The 19,977-nt window shown below is 45.2% G+C and overlaps 1 protein-coding gene across 2 annotated transcripts in view; it reads left to right on the top strand.

The window, feature by feature from the left end:
- The window catches only part of fibcd1b (fibrinogen C domain containing 1b), a 126,563-nt gene that overhangs the window by 47,360 nt on the left and 59,226 nt on the right, over positions 1-19,977 (top strand). For both annotated transcript variants that reach the window (XM_030436502.1, XM_030436501.1), the window contains 2 exons: positions 3,870-4,029; positions 12,871-13,007. In XM_030436502.1, coding sequence (XP_030292362.1) covers positions 3,870-4,029; positions 12,871-13,007 — 297 coding nt within the window. The remainder of the gene's footprint in view (positions 1-3,869; positions 4,030-12,870; positions 13,008-19,977) is intronic.

The following is a 19,977-nucleotide window of genomic DNA, read 5'->3' as shown; positions in this document are numbered from 1 at the left end:
GACATCAGACGAAGGCCGACCGAAGCACAAACCTTTGTTTTGATTGATTCATATTGAATGCAGTCTAAAGTTCAAACACGTCAGAACATTGGACCATATTTTTTATTCAATCTGAGCCATTTCTTTTCACGCTGGTGGATGTGGCTGACCCAGTGGTGGACTCAGGATGATCGAGGGGCTGGGGCGGGGAAAAAAAACGGGCACCCCGTGTATGCAAGGTGGCACCGGTCCACGATTTGTCTGCTGGAGAGGCAACATGGAGGGCATCTTATCTCTGTTTTATACCATGGTCTGGGGGAATACTCGATTCTGATTGGCTGCAGGGTGTCCATTAACCCCTGATATATGGACACCTACTAAGTAGTTCCAGTCAAATTGTCTGTTCATCGCTCTAATCAATGCACTAGCTGGCGTATCAAATCTGAATATGTTATTTCCAACACTGAGTGCAGTCCATCAGCTGCAGAAAGTTCACTTCCCCTCTAAACTTACTGATACGCCAATAATCTTACATCCCATTCGCTGTTCAACTCTCCGGCCACAGTGACGTTAAACACTTCCGGTCATTTGTTCGTGAAAATCTTGATATTGATTTGGGGACAGTGACATGACTGGTTAGCTAGCATACTGTCAAATTATATGTACTGTTTGTTAACCGTACGCAATGTTATTGACTTTGAATCTTGCTAGCATAGCGTTAGCTTTCTGGCTCATTGCTAAGCGGGCTAGAATATCTCCCGTTGCCAAGTCGTATCTATGGTCCATCCTATTCTATTTGCTGGAGGAGTGAACAACGTCTCCGTTGCATAAGAACCTTATATGAGAGTAACGATTGTTCCAGGTATTAGTCGAACCCCCAGGCGTTACCAGGGAAACGTAGTTATGGCTTGCGAAAAACTTTATATTTTGATTGTAAAACGCATGAGAATATAAATGAATGGTCCGAATTTCTTTTCTTTGGCAAGTGACCATGGTATAAGCGGGATAATGCCCTAACAAAAGATGCATCGCACATTTTGTTTACTTCTTCCTCTAAACAGTCCAAAAGACATTTACAGGCTGCATTTTATTCCTCGCGGTTGGATCTTGCGAGTCAACGCGGCCACAATATTGGTAGACTACGTCTTTAAACACGCTGGAACAACCCATCAGTTACTTTCCTTTCAGTTACATACACGCATACGTTTGACACAGCCGTCAGAAAATCTTTAGTTCGTTTGTTGTCCCTCCTTTCAGTGGAATGAACAATCCGCCCTTGCTTGTGTTTAAAGCTTGTCTCGGCTCCTTGTGTTAAGGCTGCCTAATGAGAGCTAATTACGCCGTGATCCTAATTGATGTGTCAGTCAAGGCTCGGAATTAAGACTCCTCTGCTTTTGTCTCTCCCGCTGAACAAACACACTCGCGCACACAGTGACAAATATACGGTGTGTGTGCTTTGAGGAAAATTACAACACTGACGAGACAAATTTGCACACGAGGCAGCGCACAGTCGGGGGGGGGAAACGTAAAGATTAAAGTCTTCCCTGCGAAAAAACAAAACAAAAAAAAAACACCCAAACCTCCGCGTCACCCGTCCACACACGCACACAAAAACAAGTCTTCTTGCGCAATGACACACTCAAAAAGCAGGGAAAAAACAACCAAGTTTTCTTTGCTCTATTCTCTATCTGCTCGGCGCAGTGGGTCACTTCTGGAGCGTGTGCCTGTCTTTGTACTTGCACGTGGGCATGTACACGAATGTGTTGTTTCTGCCTTAGTGTGTGTGGGTTAAAGCCCCGGTGCCCGTGTAATGTGATTGCATTGCAGCTCGCTGTGCCTCAGAGGTGTGTTGCATAGTTATTGAGGCCAGGGAGAGGCCACTGGGGGTTCTGCCTAATGCAGTTTTAACACCTGAATATAGCTGCACAGACTTACCTTTGACAGAAGACTCTGAACCCCCTTCTATACGTCTCGGCGCGCTGCAGGTCATGCGTGTGTTTTCCGAGTGTGTGTGTAGGGATGGAGAGGGTGGAGGGAGATGAAAGAAAGGGAATAAGAGGAGCATGGCTGTTTCTCATACCTGCAGCAAGTGCAGCACGCGTATACATACGGGGGCTCAACACCTGGCTGTGCATAGGCGTCGGCTAACTAGGCCGGTGTGTGAAAAAAACGACCTTTTCGCGATGTACAGCACGCGAAAGAGAGGCTGCAGGTAAGGAAAGTGACCACGGCGGATCAGAGAGGTTACCCTGCTCTCTGCTAGCGCGCACATTCATCACCGGCCTTCCCACAGGGCTCCTCGTGTTTCACAGCAACAGCAGGGTGCATTATGGGTTAGGGTACCATGTGGGCTGTTTTTTTAAAGGTCCCCTAAAGGTCTATACCGTACCAGCGGTTACACTGTACGTTTCAGCCCATTAACTACAAACTGAGATACATTAGTACAATTTCCGAAAGAACACCAAACTTGTTACCCTCCTTTGCTTTTAGCCCTCGGTTTTAATTTTATGCTCAACCCTCACCCCCCCACCCCCCACCCTCTAACTTATATTTTCAAAGTCACATTGTCGTCACATGGTCGTGCAGTGGAGACTACTGTGTTAACTGTCCTTGCAGGTGTGTTCAAGGATGCTCTTACATTCTGAGTCGGCTGCTGAAAAGCACTGCACCCACAAGCCACTAGCACGGGACTCGATCGGAAGTGTGAAGCCGTGCGCGTACGGCGAGCGCCTCTCCTCTCCTGTTTCCGTCAGATACGTGACAAATGGCATCGCGGTAATGCCAGGAAGCAAGAGAAATCACCACAGAAGAAGACGGCACGTTGAAAGTGCCCGCTCGCGTCTGTTTATAGAAGCCCGGGGCTGCTCAGGGTCGCCCGCCGTCAGGTTCACTTTGGCCCCGGCAGATGTTTCTCATAAAGAAAATAAAATAATGTTTGTGCTGTTTATTTTGCGGGTGATAAAAATACTCTCGCATCCCTTATTATCATTCAGAACTTTTCTCATCTTTGCGCAGGAAGTCAATCAATTCAAGGGACGCGGAACTCCAGTGCCATTTTGCATAATAACAATAAAACACAGCAGGTGTTTTGCTTTTGGCTCGTTGCCCACCATTAACTTTCAATTTTGTCCCTCAAAGGGAGACGTTGCGACGTATACGCTCGAGAGCTGATACTGCACGAGGCTCTTAAAGGGCGACTCTGCTCTAAGGGGGCAAATGTTTACGAGGGGTAAAGGGTAAGAACCGGGGATGGGACTGAGTTTTAATAGAGTTCTCCAACATTTGACATGTTGAAGGGGAGAATTAGTCCCCCTCTTGCAGACACATTGCTTTGCAAATATGATGCAACTCTGACAGAAAATCAAAGGCAAGAAGAAAAAGATTTGCTTAATCTTAAAGTCGTAATCCTTAAGGGTTTGTGTTCTGGTGGATTTGAACACCTGTGCTTGCCGATGATAACGCTAAGAACTTTTTTAACATAACTCCCAGAGTGGCGTTTGAAATGATATGATATGGTTATTTATCACCGGGGGGGAAACAAATGCACTTTGATATACAGCTGATGGAGACGAGGAATTCATATATTTGCCTTGTTGTTTGGGCTGTGATAAAAATGTCTTTCGTGTCTCGTGGAAAAGGTCATTCTGCTCGTTCGCGTTACGTCCTGACGCGACTCACGCACAAAAGAAAATGACAAGCAATATATGCCAATGTCGGCTTCTGCCTCGCAAATTCGGCCCTGCACATGCATGCGTTGCTTCCTGTGAATTCAAGACAATGCCAACTGCTAAATAAACATATTGAATCGTTTGGTACACGTTCGGTACGAGGACGTTGTTCATAAACATAAATGTGCATTCTCTCTTCTCTCTTGTGTGTGTGTGTTGCAGCTGCTGTCCGACAGCCAGATCAACATGGTGAAGGTGGTGAACTCGGTGAGCGACGCTCTCAACGCCATGCAGAAGGAGAACGTGGGCCTGAAAGCTCGCGTCAAGGCCGACCTGCAGCGGGCACCGGTCCGAGGGGCCCGTCTGAAGGGCTGCTCCAACGGTGAGGGCAACCGGGCGCGGCTCGACCTGTCCGGCACAAATTGTATTTTTTCTCCCCTGTAGATTTGTCCGTCTGATATTCAGTTCGTCCCTCTGTCTCTGTATATATAATTCATACTTCGCTGGCTACCTATATGTTTGACCTTCCGCCCGCTGCATTCTGCCCGGTGTCGTGATCCCGCAGTCTGTAAGCCCGACTCCATTAGTCTGTAAAATTATATCCCAGTGTGGTCTGTCTGTCATCCATCTCACCACATATTCATTCAACCCGACCTCTTCCTGGAGATATCAGTATGTTTCCCTGGGCTACATATCATCCACATTATCCAGCGGCCTTCGTAGAGATGTGGATTTTTTTCTTTTTTTTTTTTTTTCTTTTACTGTACATGAGAAATGACTCGCAGGTCCACCGGGCCGTGTTGCTGAGAGGCAGAGAAAAGGCCCGAGGCATCATCCCCGTTGGAAGGCTTTTTAACCAGCCGCAGTACACCCTATGGCATTCCCCCTGTTGGACATGCCTCGCATAGGTAGCCAAGGAGCGCAGGGCGAAGGCCGCTCACGTACACGCAGTACAATTACAGAGCGAGACGGAGTGAGAGTTCGGTTGCTGGTTCATAAATCTGGAATCACGAGGGCACGGCCGTGTTGGACAGATTGAAGTAAGAGCAGAGGAGGGCGTTCAAGCTTTTGGTTTTACTTTTGCCCGAAGGAACCAGGGTGTTTTTTTTCAACTGAGCAATTAGCTGGAACATCAGTTGGCTTTGTGACGGTTTGAATATGCGTGAATTTACCCTTTTAATCTAGATGTATGTAATGCTTCTGTTCTATATTTAATATTGTACAATTGTTATATTTTTTCCTCGTAAGCAGTGAGACATAATTGCGCCTAGAGTCTACCTAAAGTCAGATAAAGAGCTGTTAGATGAGACTGACCAAACCTTTACATCAATAATTCAGAATCAGCACCGGGATGTTTGCTGTCACGGGTGATGGTGGGAATTGGCCGTGAGTGGACACACCACCTCATACTACAACCAGAAACGTGTATTAATGATTATGTTTTTAATACAAGTCGTAGAATTCCCCTTCCCCTCTCGTCCTAGCAACATTAAACTCGTCAAACGTCCGCTTAATTATCCCAAAAAGCCAAACGCATGGCCGGTCCCAATTTGGAGAGGCGTGGTTCGTCGCTGTCCGTGGTGCTGAACGTTTTTGCACCAGTGGGTCCGTCGTTCTGTTTCACACAGTTTCACTCCTGATGAAAAAAAAAAACTCACCTTCCAGAAATGTTCTTGCCTTAACCGGATTATCTGAAGCAATCGGTAAACAGCGAGTTGAAACTACACCCGAGTTGGGGGTGGGCGATGAATTATAAATCACTCGATGGAGACATTGTCCCCCCCCTTAGATCTTTGCAGAATTGTTATCTCACAGTAGGTATTAAAGCTCCATAGTGGAATAATTTTCTTCGAGCTTTATTTTAATTTCCTGTCTCCTGGCTCTGTATTAATGGTAGCAGCGGCAGAGACAGAAACAATATTGTTCCCCATTGTTAAGGAAGTCATTAGTTAATTTATGAGCTGGATAGCACCCCCCCTTCCCCTGTATGTGCACTATATGGAGAAAACACCTCTCAATATGATGCAATGACACATCACTGCTCCGAAAAACCCTCAAATGAGAATGAATATTAAAAGGTGATATGTATTTATAAGAAGGATGCTGTTGTTGTTGTTTTGCTAAGATGATACATGTGTTCGGGTATTTATGCTGATGAGGCACAATCACTGTGAACGTGTCCATGATAAGAGATAATTACGTACGACTTTTTTTGAATTATTATTATTTTGCGGTGAAATCAGCATCCGGCACAAGGTTGTTATGGCGATTACGTCAACCTCGCTGTGGCTGCCGAGCTCCTCTCTGCTGCTCCCGCTCTCATTATTTCTCACCGAGCCTCCTGGGAACAGGTGTCCAGTTCAGTCAGCTGTCTGTCAGGGATTACAGCTCATTGTTGAGATTTTTATTTTTATTTTTTTCACAACCTAGATGAGCAAGAGAAAGAATGTGTCTACTGAAACTAATCAAAAGTCAGCGTGCTCTTAAAGTTTTAGAGAAAATAAATAAAAATGCACATTAATTATCGAGGGAATAATCTTTTTGGGGGGTATAGGGAGTTGCTTGTAAAGTTGCAGATCTTTTCATTATCCGTCGTACAAAGCGGATCCAGCGACAGCACGCTGGACTGCGGGGGTATACACGAGGCTCCTGCTGAAGGCTCGAATCTATCGATTAGAGAATACAGGAAAATAAAAATATCTTGTTTACTTTTTCTATCTTTGAATGTACTGCAGTGCAACCCGGTCGGCAGAATGAAATGTTGGCAAAGTAAGTTTTCTGCAAAACCACAGATGAGTTAAAAATGTACGTTTCTTTAGGCTGCAACTTCACTTTTTCTTTATATTAAATTTGAAACTTTTCTCTTGTCACACTGTTCTGCTTATGTTCTGGTTAGGCACAAAGAAAACACTTGGTTAGGGTTCGGAAAACATCATGATTCGGCTTCAGATGTCTGTTTTGGCTGCCACAAACTAGGCAGAAGATGACCTAAAGTCTCATCCAAAAATATCCAGTGGCTTCTAATAAAAACTTGAAACGCAGACTCGGACCGCAGTCACTGGCTTTTGCAGCCTTGTCACTTCTAACCAAGGCTCTTTCCTTTAGTGGCATTTTTTAAAGATGTCCATAAAACATCGGTTCGATCCACTCCTGTCCTCACAGCTCAACTACCTGACTGGATGTCATTCAGCTCTCCTGGGAGGAGAATGTAACGCCCAAAATGTTAAACTTGCTCTTGATAATCTCCCCTTTGCGGCTCAGTTTGGAGTTTGGAGCCAGGAGTTAATTAATTAGACTAAATCAAAAAGAATTGATTTGCAATTGGGCTGAAAATGATGCTCAGGTTCCAAAGAATGTTTGATTTATAAATGATCACAACTTGAAATACAGTTCAGACCCTCAGGCTCCCTGAGAGTCGGTTCAGCTGTACAGTATTCAAATAAACTGACCAAGTTCAGCACCACGGACAGCGTTTCACATGTTCTCTGAGCTGGGTTCTCTGATATTTTGTATAATATGGTTATAAATGTGAAAATAAATACAGTAACATAAAAAAAACAGACCTGCACGCTTAAGGATAAGCTCAATATTGTATGCTCTGCTTAATCCTCCTTGAAGTGTAGTTCTGTGCAGGTTTCTACTCCTTCTGCTCTGAAGAGCTACAGTCAGGACGAGCTACAACAAAGTAGCCGGCGGCAAAGTGAGTGTTTTTTTTTGTTGCGTTGCACAGCCTTGACATTTCATCAAAGGCATCTGCACTGAACCAGAGTACAGCTACGAAGGCAACAAGACAACATGAGCGCTCATCACTGAAGATGTCTTCTGTAAATGCCCATGTATATTCATTATGTAATGTATCCTTGTTTTTGGCGCGATGGGATTCTTGTGTGGGCTCGCGGTGCTTTTGGCGATCTGTTGAGAAATGTTACGATTAGCATTTTGGTCGTTTGGATGTCTGATATATGTTCTGAAAGACAATATGATGCCTGCAATGATATATCACCAACACATGAGAGAGGTCAGTGTGCCAGTTATTAGCCGTTTTTACCCTGGGCAGCAAGCCGCCAATTTGGCCGTCTTTTTTTGCGGCTAGGTGCGTGGATTTAGACAGAAGGCGGTATATTGGGGCTCTGTTTTGGTCCGCCAATTTGATGCCTCAGAGGGTTCACATTTTTCCACCTCCATGTCTATGCCAATCTGAGACGTCGATGTGCCGGCAATTACGTGAGGTGGGCGGAGGTGTCGATGACGTGCACTGTTGTGCGACCCACAGCCGGGGAGTTTTAAAACCAGGAAACAGCTGATCACAGCAGTCAGTCCATCACTTCATCCGCAGACGTCAAGATGAGCAACTGGACAGCCGCTGAGATCCAGGAGATGCTAGCGTCTCCTCGGTCTCTGTAGCTGTCTTCATTGTCCGCTTGTTGTAGCGGCAAGCTACTAACGGTCGCTACTTTCAAATTAAAAGCCCCCCGCTTGGAACCCAGTTCTAAACTCCAATGGGGTGCAATGTAAAGCTCTTATTTTGAAGACAAATTCGACCTGCTTCACTGTTCACGCCCAACTTCGTGCTTCACGTCACGTCAGCTTTTTGGAAAAGAAGGAATATTATACCTCCCTTTTAGATAGACAAGGCGGCACATTGCAGCCTTTACCTTGCTGCAAATGTGCCACCTTTTCTATCTAAAAGGGGCTACTGACTACTGGATCCAATATAGTTGGTCACACGATGGCCACGTACATCTCATGTGAGGTGCTGATGAAGGTTCTCAGTCATCCAGGTCATGGTAATTCTAAGCGCTGTATCATAGGCAGCTGGACTTGTTTCAGTCATGGTTTTGGGAGGAAGGCCCCTCAACCAGAAGTATGGAGGAGTATGACAGAACATCCAGATAGCTGGCTGATTACAGGAACTTGAGATGCAACACAGGGTAATTCCAAAGAGCTTGGGTTCCATTATGAAAGGAGATGTGGCCACAAGGATCCCTCAGAGGGCTCAAAACATTAATGGTTAGGGTTAACTCTGAGGAAATGTGGGAACATTTACATATTAAACTTTACATATAACTTGTATCAAACTTTCTGTTAATGTAACTTGTAAACTGTGATTTGTTGCTCTTTTCTGCACACGCGACATCTATCGCATGTCTGTCCGTCCTGGTAGAGGGATCCCTCCTCTGTGGCTCTTCCTGAGGTTTCTTCCATCGTTTTGTTTTTTTACCCTGTTAAAAGTTTTTTTTTTTCCCATCAACATGTGAAGTTTTTCCTCACTCGAATCGAGGGTCTAAGGACAGAGGATGTTGTTCACTGTACAGATTGTAAAGCCCATTGAGGAAATGTGATCGTTATTTTGGGCTATATAAATAAAAAATTGATTTGATTTGACTTGAACACACCACAACAAAAATTTTGGAGAAAAACAAAATCTTAGAAATGTGGCAACACAGGGCTGTAGGAACATAGGCATGCTCCCAAACCAGCTACTTACCATTCACATCTGGGCTCACCTAGCTGTAGCGACCCACATGAAGGCCGGTTGGGTCAACGACCCACAAGTGGCCCTAACGACTCTGTAAGGACACTCCCACACAGGGTTTAATCGCCTGCTACTCCCCTCCAGTTGAACTGAAGAGGCCTCTTTGGTGAGAGGTGAAACGTCTTCAAGCAACTGAAACGGGTCCAGCTAGCTACGATGCAGCACTGAGAATCTCATGTCATGTTCATATTTGGCGTTGGAGAGGGGATGATGGTGTCAATGCGTCTCTGCAGCTGTGTGCATATGTGTTTAAGTAATCGGGGACAGTCATGAATATCTCTGACTGCCAGGCTGTCCCACTGCGCCTGTGAATATTTGAAGAACTCATCTCTGTACCGTTTGCATTGGATTCCCACAAGGAAATATTAGATCCTCAAAGTCACATGAATCCACACCTGACAGCGGTGAAGCCTCCTCTCCGCTCTGACAGCAAGCAGGGTTTCTCAATTGGAAAGAATCCGCTGTAGAAGCAGCTCTGCTCGGCTCCTGGACATCCAGACTACGTTGCACCGTTGCAGCGACAGTCCACTTCTGCTTTGGATGCGAGTGCAAGTATCGGCTTGGCATTTGGTGGATTCCTTTATCATCGCTGTCGTTGCTGCCGCATCAATTATTCAGTTTTATGAGTATTACAGAGAGAACAGTTCGATGCAGGACGACGTGTAGGGTTGGAAACAAAGTGCGCTCCACTGTAGATGATCAGCGTTGGCTGGTTGTGCGATGGCGTGGTGAATTTAAACGAGAGCCGTCCCCCGCTGTGATGTCAGAGGGACTTACTCTGAAGAGGTCACGTGACTACAGATTTTACCGATGAGATTCGGAGGAGATCCCGAGGCCCCAAAACACACACACCTAACCAAACCACACATCACTCAAAACTCACTGTTTCCTCTAAAGAATATGTGTGAGGGGAAAGAAAACGACAATAAATGACCCTGCCAGCAGGTGTTAGTGTACGATTCTTCTTTCCCATAAACACTAGGATTCTTTTGAGACATCCTGCTGCCTTGAATTCTCAATATTGGGGCAGATTCAAAGCAAACAAATGCGCAGTTTGAGTCTCATTTCATCTCGTGCTGTGACACAAGATATTTAGCCTTTTAATGAACCAGAAGCAGTCACATTTTTGGCTTCGGTCATTTTTAAAAAAAAGTATAGAATTAATATAGAATAATACAGAACATCACTAGCATTATTCTTCAAATATTTTAGAGTAAGCAATACACTTATGCTCTATCATTAGGCACCTTATCTACAGGCGATGCAAAGGATTAGTCGTGCAACTCATCGATTTAAACACAGGACTCTAAGTCACTGTCAGCTGTCTTCGCCTCTTTCTCTCCTTCAAGTGTGTTCCGCCGCTGCCTAGAGCGGCTTAAAGTTAAAACAAAGTGTTGTCTCTTGTCATTCAAAACAGGGTTTATCGACAGTTGGTCAGTCCAAACAGGCAAACATGAGCAGGAGCTGTTTAAGCCCGGCATTGACTTGCAGTCTGCCTGATATTGTTCAGGATAAGGAGAAACAGATGCGGTGGTAAGGTTCATATAGACCGAACCCCATCTGACGATTGTGACTGGACTACAGCCAAGTGTGAGTTCAGTCTGTGAAATGTGGAAAGAAAAACAAAAGCGTTAAACTCGGCAAATTCACAAAGGCTTAACTCTGCCTCTTCCTGCAATATTAACCGAGCCTGAGTAAAGCGGTACAAGAAGTACCAGCAGCTAGCGCTCCCTGCAAAAAGCGATTTAAAACATAATGATGCCCGTCCACGCCGCTGCCTCCATTTTTTTTTGGCATGCGGCGTGTTTGTCTGCCAGCCCTGTATACCTCATTTGCATGTTGCGATCTGATCAGAATGTCTGGGGGAACTGAGCAACGCTTATTTAACACCAGTTGTAAATACAGAAGCGTGGATCCAGATACAGATGGGCCTAAACAGTCTTTCAGGTAACAATGCACGACAGACAAGGAAGGAAACTGTGGCATATATTGTGTATGTTTGAGAGCTTATTAGGGGATTGGGGAACAAGTACATGGGTGAGAGAGGTAATCAGGTTCCAACTGAAGGCAGGAAACCCTGACGACGGTCTGAGGCTCTGAAAATACCAATAAGAATTAGCGACTGGCACGAAATTGATGAAAGATACATCAGCGAAACAGCGAACTGTGACATTCTGTGGCTATTAGAATGTGATTCTTTTGTCCATCTCCTTAGAATAGCACCATCGTTCAGCTCCGGAGTGGAAATTTATGGATTGTGAAGCAAATCAGCACATAAAGGACTAAAAATTGTGTTAAACTGCGTGCAAACAAAGTCGTAAAAGCGAGCCGAGCCAGAGTGGACCTGGAGTATTAGTCTGATCAAGGCGGGAGGTCCTTTTTCTTGGAAGAACAATCTCTTCGCTGTAAGGGATCATTACACTGAAAAACTTTGAAAGCCCTTGTTAAAAAGGCCCGGATTCTTAAATAATGACGACGGTCTCTCTCTTTTCTTTTCTTTTTTTATGTCCCATGGAACCTCGACAGCCTTCGGTTTCCTGTAATGAAAAGAAGAACTGGGAAATTCTACCATTTATGTGCGATGATGATGAAAGTGGGAGCTTAGCAGCCTAGGCTTACGCAGAGAAAACTGGCAAAAAGAAAAAAAAAAAGCTTTGTGGGGATCAAACGGCTCCGTAAGGTGTGGGGACCTTAAGAAATAAAAAATCTTGAATCGTGGCCTTTTCAAGAACTCTCCTGGCTGTTTTAAATTCAGGAGTTTGACCCGGTGGAGGCCGGCATGCATAATCTATGACACTGTCCTCATCAGAGAGCTCCTCGCCGGCTTCCTGGGGGAATAGATTTCGTATCCCTTGTGTAAGACGGGTTTTTCGGAGTAAGAGACAAGGGTGCTACTGTTCCGCTCGGCTGTAGCTTACAAGCCGCCTCTCTCTTCTAACTTTTCCCCCCCCCCGAGTTCTCTCCCTGTCTGTCTGTCTGCATGTCATTTATACACTCTCTCGGCTCTTTCTGTCTCTCTTTTTCTGTGTTTTAACACTAAAATGCAGTGTATGCGTCTCATCACTGAGCCGCACTCCTCTCCCACCCCTTCTGTCATCCATACGTCTTTGTTTTCTCGATTTTCCTACGGCGCGTGTTATCTCAAACCTCCGTCTCGGCGCTGTAAATCTGCTTCCTCTCTGCGGCATCACGTCTGCGCTCCACCCTCGTGCCTTTCCGTCTTCATTTTCGACCTACTTGCATTCCGCCTCCCCCCCCCCCCAGTTTCTTTTTCTTCTTCTTCTTTTTTTTTATTTTTTATCTCAGCCGCACTTAGACTCTGTCGTCCCGCTGTGTCATCCATCACCCGCCCATCCATCTCATCATCCATCTTTCTTTTTTTTTTGTGCCGTCCAACTCGCAAACACAGCCGTCGTCTACCTCCTCGTTTAGAGTCAACCCTATCTCGAGGGGGGGAAATAGCTGAGAGAACTGAGTAAGCTAACACTCTGAGATTCCATTCTGGCAGGATGACTTCACACATATAGAGCTGTGCCTTAGTGTTTACTGTACCAACACGCCTCCAGTGTGTTATCTCCCGTTTTTACTCATCTTCCTTTCATCACCGATACCCCTCCAAACCCTCCCCGTGCAAACCATAGCGGACCTAATTTATCTCATGTCTCCCTACTTTCCACCTCTCCCTAGGCTCGCGTCCCCGTGACTGCGGTGACCTGTACGCCAGCGGTCAGCGAGAGGATGGCATCTACTCTGTATTCCCCATCCACCACCCTGCGGGCTTCCAGGTCTACTGCGATATGACCACGGACGGTGGAGGCTGGACGGTGAGTCAGAGGAAGACACACATACAGTGGCGTGCACAGACTTTTTGAAGGGCAGGGGTGAAAAGAAGGGCACTTTAGCGCACGTTTTAGCTCCCAAGAGGGCACTTGAGCATGCGTTTTGCCACCAAAGAGGGCAGTTTATCATGTTTAAGCCAGCCAAGGGGGCAGTTTAGTTTGTTTTGCCAATCAAAACGGCACTTTAGCACGCATTTTGGCTCCCAAGAGGAGACTTTAGCGCACGTTTTGGCTCCCAGGAGGGCACTTGAGCATGCGTTTTTGCCACCAAAAAGGGCAGTTTATCATGTTTTAACCAGCCAAGGAGGCAGTTTAGTGTGTTTTGTCCACCAAGAGGGCACTTTAGCACACGTTTTGGCTCTCAAGAGGGCACTTTAGCACGCATTTGGCTCCCAAGAGGGCACTTTAGCACGCATTTTGGCTCCCAAGAGGGCACTTTAGCATGCATTTTGGCTCTAAAGAGGGCACTTTAGCACGCATTTGGCTCCCAAGAGGGCACTTTAGCGCGCATTTTGGCTCCTAAGAGGGCCCTTAAGCGCACGTTTTGGCCACCATAGAGGGCAGTTTATCATGTTTTAACCAGCCAAGGGGGCAGTTTAGTGTGTTTTACCAACCAAGAGGGCACTTTAGCGCACGTTTTTCAGCAATTGGGCCACGTGGGGGGCCAACCGCCCCCCTGCCCCCCCCCCCCCCACTTGTGCACACCACTTTATACAAGTTTTTTCGACAAATTTTTCTTAAGCTGCACACGCTCATCGACTGAAAACCTGTCGCTACGTTGCTCACCAGGGTTATAATCAAGATGAAAAGAGCGAAATTGAAGGGAAGCGAAGGCCCTTTTGCTTTCTGCTTCCATTTACTAAATAACCCAGGAATAAGAGTGATTCACTGAACATGATTTTTTTTCCTTTTGTACACCAGCTCCATTCAACACAAGAGTCATCCAGTACACGAGGTTCAACACTGTTTTTTCTCCGGGACACCTGCTGTGATTACAGTTGTACCGCCTCGGGAACCTTGTGTATCAATCTGAAAAGGTCTCATCAAAGTTTCATCAGAGAGGAGCGGGGGGATCTTAAAAGCACTTAAGTTTCACGCGGACCCGTTTGAAGACAGTCCATTATTTTTAATGTGGGTTTTTTTTCATTCAGAGAGGCGGAATATTAATTAGTCACATCCAAGCGGGAGTGTCAACAGGTACGAACGACAGGAGGAAAGATGAATAAAAGGCGAGCGGGAGTAAAACAAAAAAGCGCCGAGAGGCACGAGAAACGAAATGCAATCCAATGAATCACGGTGACACTTTTTTTTTTTGTTCAGCAGGCTAGGTAAATGGCGCCATAATCACAAGGGTGGGGATTCAAAACCAAGTGTAAGCTGTTATCGTGGCAGCCGATCGTGAATCTAATATATGTGCTGATGCGGAGACGTCTGTTCTGATACAAAGATGGGATGACTTACGGCGCCGTGCGGGCGAGGCTCACCCGCTCGTAAAAAAGAAAAAGAAGATACAGCTTCCATTTGTTATGCGAGGAACCAAGTTGTCACGCTTCAAACAATCACGAAAAAAAGGAAAATTTTTCCTTTTGCAGTTGTTAATGTATGACCTGTTTATGGTTTTGATTTAGTGAGTGTCGCGTTCTGGTCTTTGTACGATAATATTTCGGAGGAGGATGGCTTCTTAAAAAAGGCAACGAAGAAACAGATACGTAAAGCGTCTCTAAGTGTGTGTGTGTGTGTGTGTGTGTGTGTGTGTGTGTTTCTCCTTGATCAAACATCTGTCAGTCGTCTGGCCCCGCCGAAGTAAACACCGTAGTTTAAGTGAGACTGTATACTGGAAGCGCTTTGTCTTCTGGGAATGAGAGACAGCGAGGTGAACAAACATTGACACTGAGCTGTTTGAAGTTATATTTGGAAGTGTGGTTTGGATGTGTTTTTACCGTGAGCGCACTCACACACTCACACACACACGCGCGCACACACACACGCACGCGATAACGCTGCATCTTATTGGTAAGAGCCATTTATTTCCTTTTGTTCTGCAGCAGTCCTCGGGGAGAGCAGAGCGCTTCTTAATAGAGAACAGAGGCCTCGTGACGCTCACCGTTTGAGATTTCAGCTACTTGAATCCATCGCAGCTCACTTTTATTACAGGCCTTGAAGCGTTTGGATTCATGTTTGGAAAAAAAAAAGGCTTCGGGGAATGATTTGCAGAGTCTATACAGCGAGCTCTTATGGAAATAATTTCTGCTTTGTTTCATGCAAAAAGGATGCAAGGTGCATGAAAAGCGTAGATGCAGGAAGTTGGGGGCTAAAATGAAAGAATGAGTCTGATGCAGACATGCAGGAGCGAACGAGAGAGAGTAACGTGGACGTGCGTGACAGAGGGAGCGTCGGAATATGAACAGAAGTGTTCACAGGATGTAAGAACTTTCTTTGATCAGGGAGCCTAATGTCACTCAGCGACGTGAACGTGCTGCACTGCAGGCGGCTGCAGTCTCTGCTAACAGTGACAAACAGACAGATCAGCATCATATACGTCCCTGTGAAACGCCTGCGTCCTCCCCAAATCACAAGAAAGAAAAAAGCTCCAAGTCTGTCAGTTCACACCTGACGTAACGCGTCTCCGGTAGGGATGAGACAACATATCATATCGCTTCCCCTGCCAGTTAGACTTACCAGACTCACTTATTTATAACTCCTCGAGGTGTAAACTTGATTGAATGTATACAGATTTTACTGAGGCGTAGCTGTATCCTCCCTCTTAACCGTTCCCCTTTTGGCTAAGACACTTGTTTATACATTATTTCATCTTAATTCATGTCAAATTCTGTGAAACTAACAGCACAATTCAGTGAATAAATACATAAATCCTGCAGTTTGCCCTTTTAATAGTATTTTATGTCCTTCAGTTAGTCAGATATCACAGTGTATCCTTAGACGATCGTCTTGCAAAGTATGGATTAGCACAGAATCGCTGTATTGTGATCATCATTGTGGCTCTTTGATTCCCAACTCCAGTCTTGTGTGACATACTGTGATCTGATCTCCCGTCTCTGCTCAACATGCAAAAAAAAACATGTCCATCACTGGGACAAGGAGAACAGTAACGTGCCGTATAACATTGCCGAATTTACAAGAAGGCCCAAACGATTAAGAATTTGTCACAGTCAGCATTTCACAAGGTTTGTTAAGTGTCTCCTGACTCAACATCTCCCGAAATTGAGTGATTTTACAAGGGAGTCTGGGGAATATCGCTCCCTCTTCGTCTCATCGCTGCTGTTGACTGTGCTGCTCTGACCCTGAGGATGTCGCTGTCTGCTTTAGTGTAAAAAAAAGTTTTCAAAATGTTAATGTCAATCGTTGTTTATTGCTATTATATATGTTATTCTGGACGTGCAAATTTGTCACACACCATTTCCTTGATGTCGTAGTGTAGCCTGTCCTCCCAGCACCCCCCAGCTGTGACTCACTTCCGGCGTCCCTGAGTGCTTTTAAAGGACTAAATACATCTACTGCATTTAGTTATACAATCAACATCTGGCATCCTCTTTCAGCCCGTGGCCGTGACGCCGGCGTGTTGACAACATTTTATATTAATATCTTTGATAAAAACTTCAGAGGGATGGACATATTAAGGATTTCCGTCCGTGAATGTGTGAAAATGTGATAAAAGTGTAAAGAATTATGTGTAAAAACTGGTTCCTCAAACCTGTGAACATTTTATCTCACAATTCTTGGCAATGAGCACATGCAAATGTATTTGTACCGTCATTTTTACTGTAATGCCATTTGCCAAGCTTGATAATAATACGAGCTCAGTGGTGTTGCTTTCCAATTCAGCCCACTTTTCTTTGCACCTCCCCTTCAGACACATGCCCGGGAAACTTCAGCTAAAGTCACCGTTTTATTGGCATGACAGTGAACTCTGTGTGTGTGTGTGTGTGTGTGTGTGTGTGTGTGTGTGTGTGCACTTCTAAATCGGTGACTAACTGTGTGAGATAGGCAAGGTCGTAGCCTCTTATCATCAAATAAAACGGGACTGTCAGGGTGACAGAGTGCTTAGCACAGCATGATGGAACAGAGCTGCATACCGGCCTGTCAGCTGCGAGATGCTTCCGTGTGTGTGTTTGCGTTTGTGTGTGTGTGTCAATTAATGTTTGTATTGGAGGGAGTGTTTGTGCCGACACAGAAATAGCTTGTAAGTGCGAGTTTCCTTCCTTCCTCGCACAATCCGCCGGCGTTAAGTTGAGTCTCTCTGCGTATTGTCCTATGAAGGGATTTACATCGCAGCTCAGATCGAGGTGATAATGCGGCAGTTACTTATCCGTCCTGGTGTGTCGAGCTGATTGTGATAACGGCTTGAGCCTCATTAAGAGATCAGCGTGGGGCGCCATCACCAACGAGGGCAGGTAGAGAGAGAACGGGAACGCTCGGCGAGCTCGAGTGTCTTGCTGTCTGCGATGCCTGAGCTTAAATAAGGAATGAGCCATATGCTGCCACCTCATTAGCATACTTTGACACGCCGTAGCGCCGTCGCAGAGAGTGCCGCAGACAGACTGAGAGATGAGCGTCTTTGCTTTGGAAGAGGGAGGGAACAGAGGAGAGGAGGGAGAGAGTGCGACTCGGGAGGGAGGGAGGGAGGAGAGAGGGCCTGATGGAAACATTAGAATCTGACGTGGAGGGAGGGAGAGAGAGAGAGAAAGCACAATAGGGGGAATGGCAATTTTCATTTTTCCTCACTCACCGCATTCTGAAATGCATTAAAACTGATATGACCTGCGATTAAATCCTTCTGTTTTATTGTGTTTGCAGTAAAAAAAAAAAAAAAGGTAGCCCTCGGGGGAGTCTGGGGGATAATGCAGCGGTTTTAAGTAATCGTGACGGGGACGAGGCCAGGACTTGGATTTAGATGTCGATCGGCAGAACTGTAGCGTCGTTCAGTGATGACCTTCAGGAGGATGGATGTTTATGTGTCTGCGGTATCAAAATGCACTGTTGTCGCAACGTCCGATAAGGTTCAGCTCTTTTAAAACCACTCGATTTATGATATAAAACGGAATAAAAACACCCTTTTTGGGGGGCCTTATCACCCAATCATCCACCATAGATAACTCAAATGCTCTTAAATTTTAAAATAAATGCATATGCTGCCTCATGAAAAGCTTTCTAAGTAGTAAGATAGGATTGTTCCCCCCCCCCCCAGACATGGCCGTGTACCCGCGCCTGTCATGTTCTTGAAGAGAGAGAAAAGAAAAGCGGGACTTGAAAGGAAAATGTATGGTTTGAGTGGTCCTGATGTGCTGCTGAAGAGGCCGACGAATCTATGGTAATGAGCATCCATAGCATGCTAACGCAGGTTTTTCTTGGCTGTATGGATGCGTTCGTAATGCAGAATACGAGTTGCTGCCAACATCCCTAAAATCACATGACAACAGGGAAGAACATCTCCAGGGTACAATGACTCACAGAACGCATATAAATGTTGCTATTTTTCCCTTTTTTATGCGAAGAAGCCAGACAAATGTATAAAGCAGACAAGGGAAAGCAATCTGGAGCTATAGCTCTCCTCTGCTAGCTATAGCTACTAAGTGCCAGATGTTTATTATAAGGCGTGTTAGATCTCCATTGTGTTTGCTTCATGGTGCCGCCCATCATATCTGCGTGGGGACAATAAACACCGTGGCGTGTAGGAAAATATGTAGATCAGTTTGAGGCTTACAGTCACTTTCTCAGCTGTTGGAGTTAAATTTAGACACAGCTGTGCGTCCGAGGTAGACAGAGGATGCAGTATTCACTTCAGCTGAACCATCTCAGTGAACACAGGTGTTAAGCTGCTACGTTCTTGGTGTGACCTCTAGCTTACGGTGGATGCTCTGGTTGTACGTGTGATCCTGTTCCACGCTCCGGCGTGTCTGATAGATCCAAACCTGATGTCTTTCCAGCGTGCTGTTAGGTAGGTAAGTAAGTGAGTAAAGTTTATTAAGTGTAGCAGCTTAACTTCACGAAGTTCTTCACAAGAATAAAACATGTGCATAAAAAAAAAATGCAGCAAAAACAAACAATGTTACATAACCAACAACATAACTTAAGACTCTCACAGAAGTACAAACGCTAGACAGCACCAGGCGAGACAAAAACCAGTCTGCAGCTGCGTTTCGAGGGAGTCAACAGAGACTGCAACAAAAAAAAAACATTTCAGTGTCGGAGACATCACTTTAAAGGCACGATCATTTTTGTTTTTCAGTCGAGCGCGAGGGAGAAGACCTAAGAGGTCTCCTGCTGTTACGGAGTTGAACAGGACGAGCCTTTCATGAGGAAATAGACCATTTAGTTTGACTGTGCAAGCAGCTTATTACGACCCATATCTGCGCTTCTTGTCAGGCGGTAACCGCTAGTGACTTACGTAATTGTTACAGCAGAGAAATACCAGTCTGCTGTCGCTGATGGTCGTGTTGTTTTAGGTCATTTATGTTGATTTTAGTGAACAACCTAATCTACATACCATGTAGGAGAGACTGGGATAAGATGAGCCATTTTTTTCATATTAAGGATCACTACATCAAGGCAATCACAGTTTTGTTGCTAACTTATATATCTGCATATATTTCAGGATGTTGTGCATCCCTTCAAACAAACAGAATGAGTGTAAACATAACTGTTTCGATAATATAGCATGTCCAAACAAAGTGGTCTCATGGCACAACTTACTTCGTGTATGGTGCACTTTTATGCTATTTTTATGACCTCACATTGTAGCTCATAGATACCACCACTGATGTATAAAACAAATGTAATATTATCTATTTTGGGCTCAACACAATTCTCATAAAGTCACCTTCAAGAGTGAAAAAATGTTGTTTTTTTTTGGAAATAAATGTCTAACCACTTTACCCAGATGGAACTTACCATCACAGACTCCATGAAATGATGCCTTTCTCCTAAATATTTGGTC

This window comes from Sparus aurata, chromosome 12, assembly GCF_900880675.1.
Source record: "Sparus aurata chromosome 12, fSpaAur1.1, whole genome shotgun sequence".
In the NCBI taxonomy this organism is placed as follows: Eukaryota; Metazoa; Chordata; class Actinopteri; order Spariformes; family Sparidae; genus Sparus; species Sparus aurata.
This window is presented reverse-complemented; position numbering and strand designations above follow the sequence as displayed.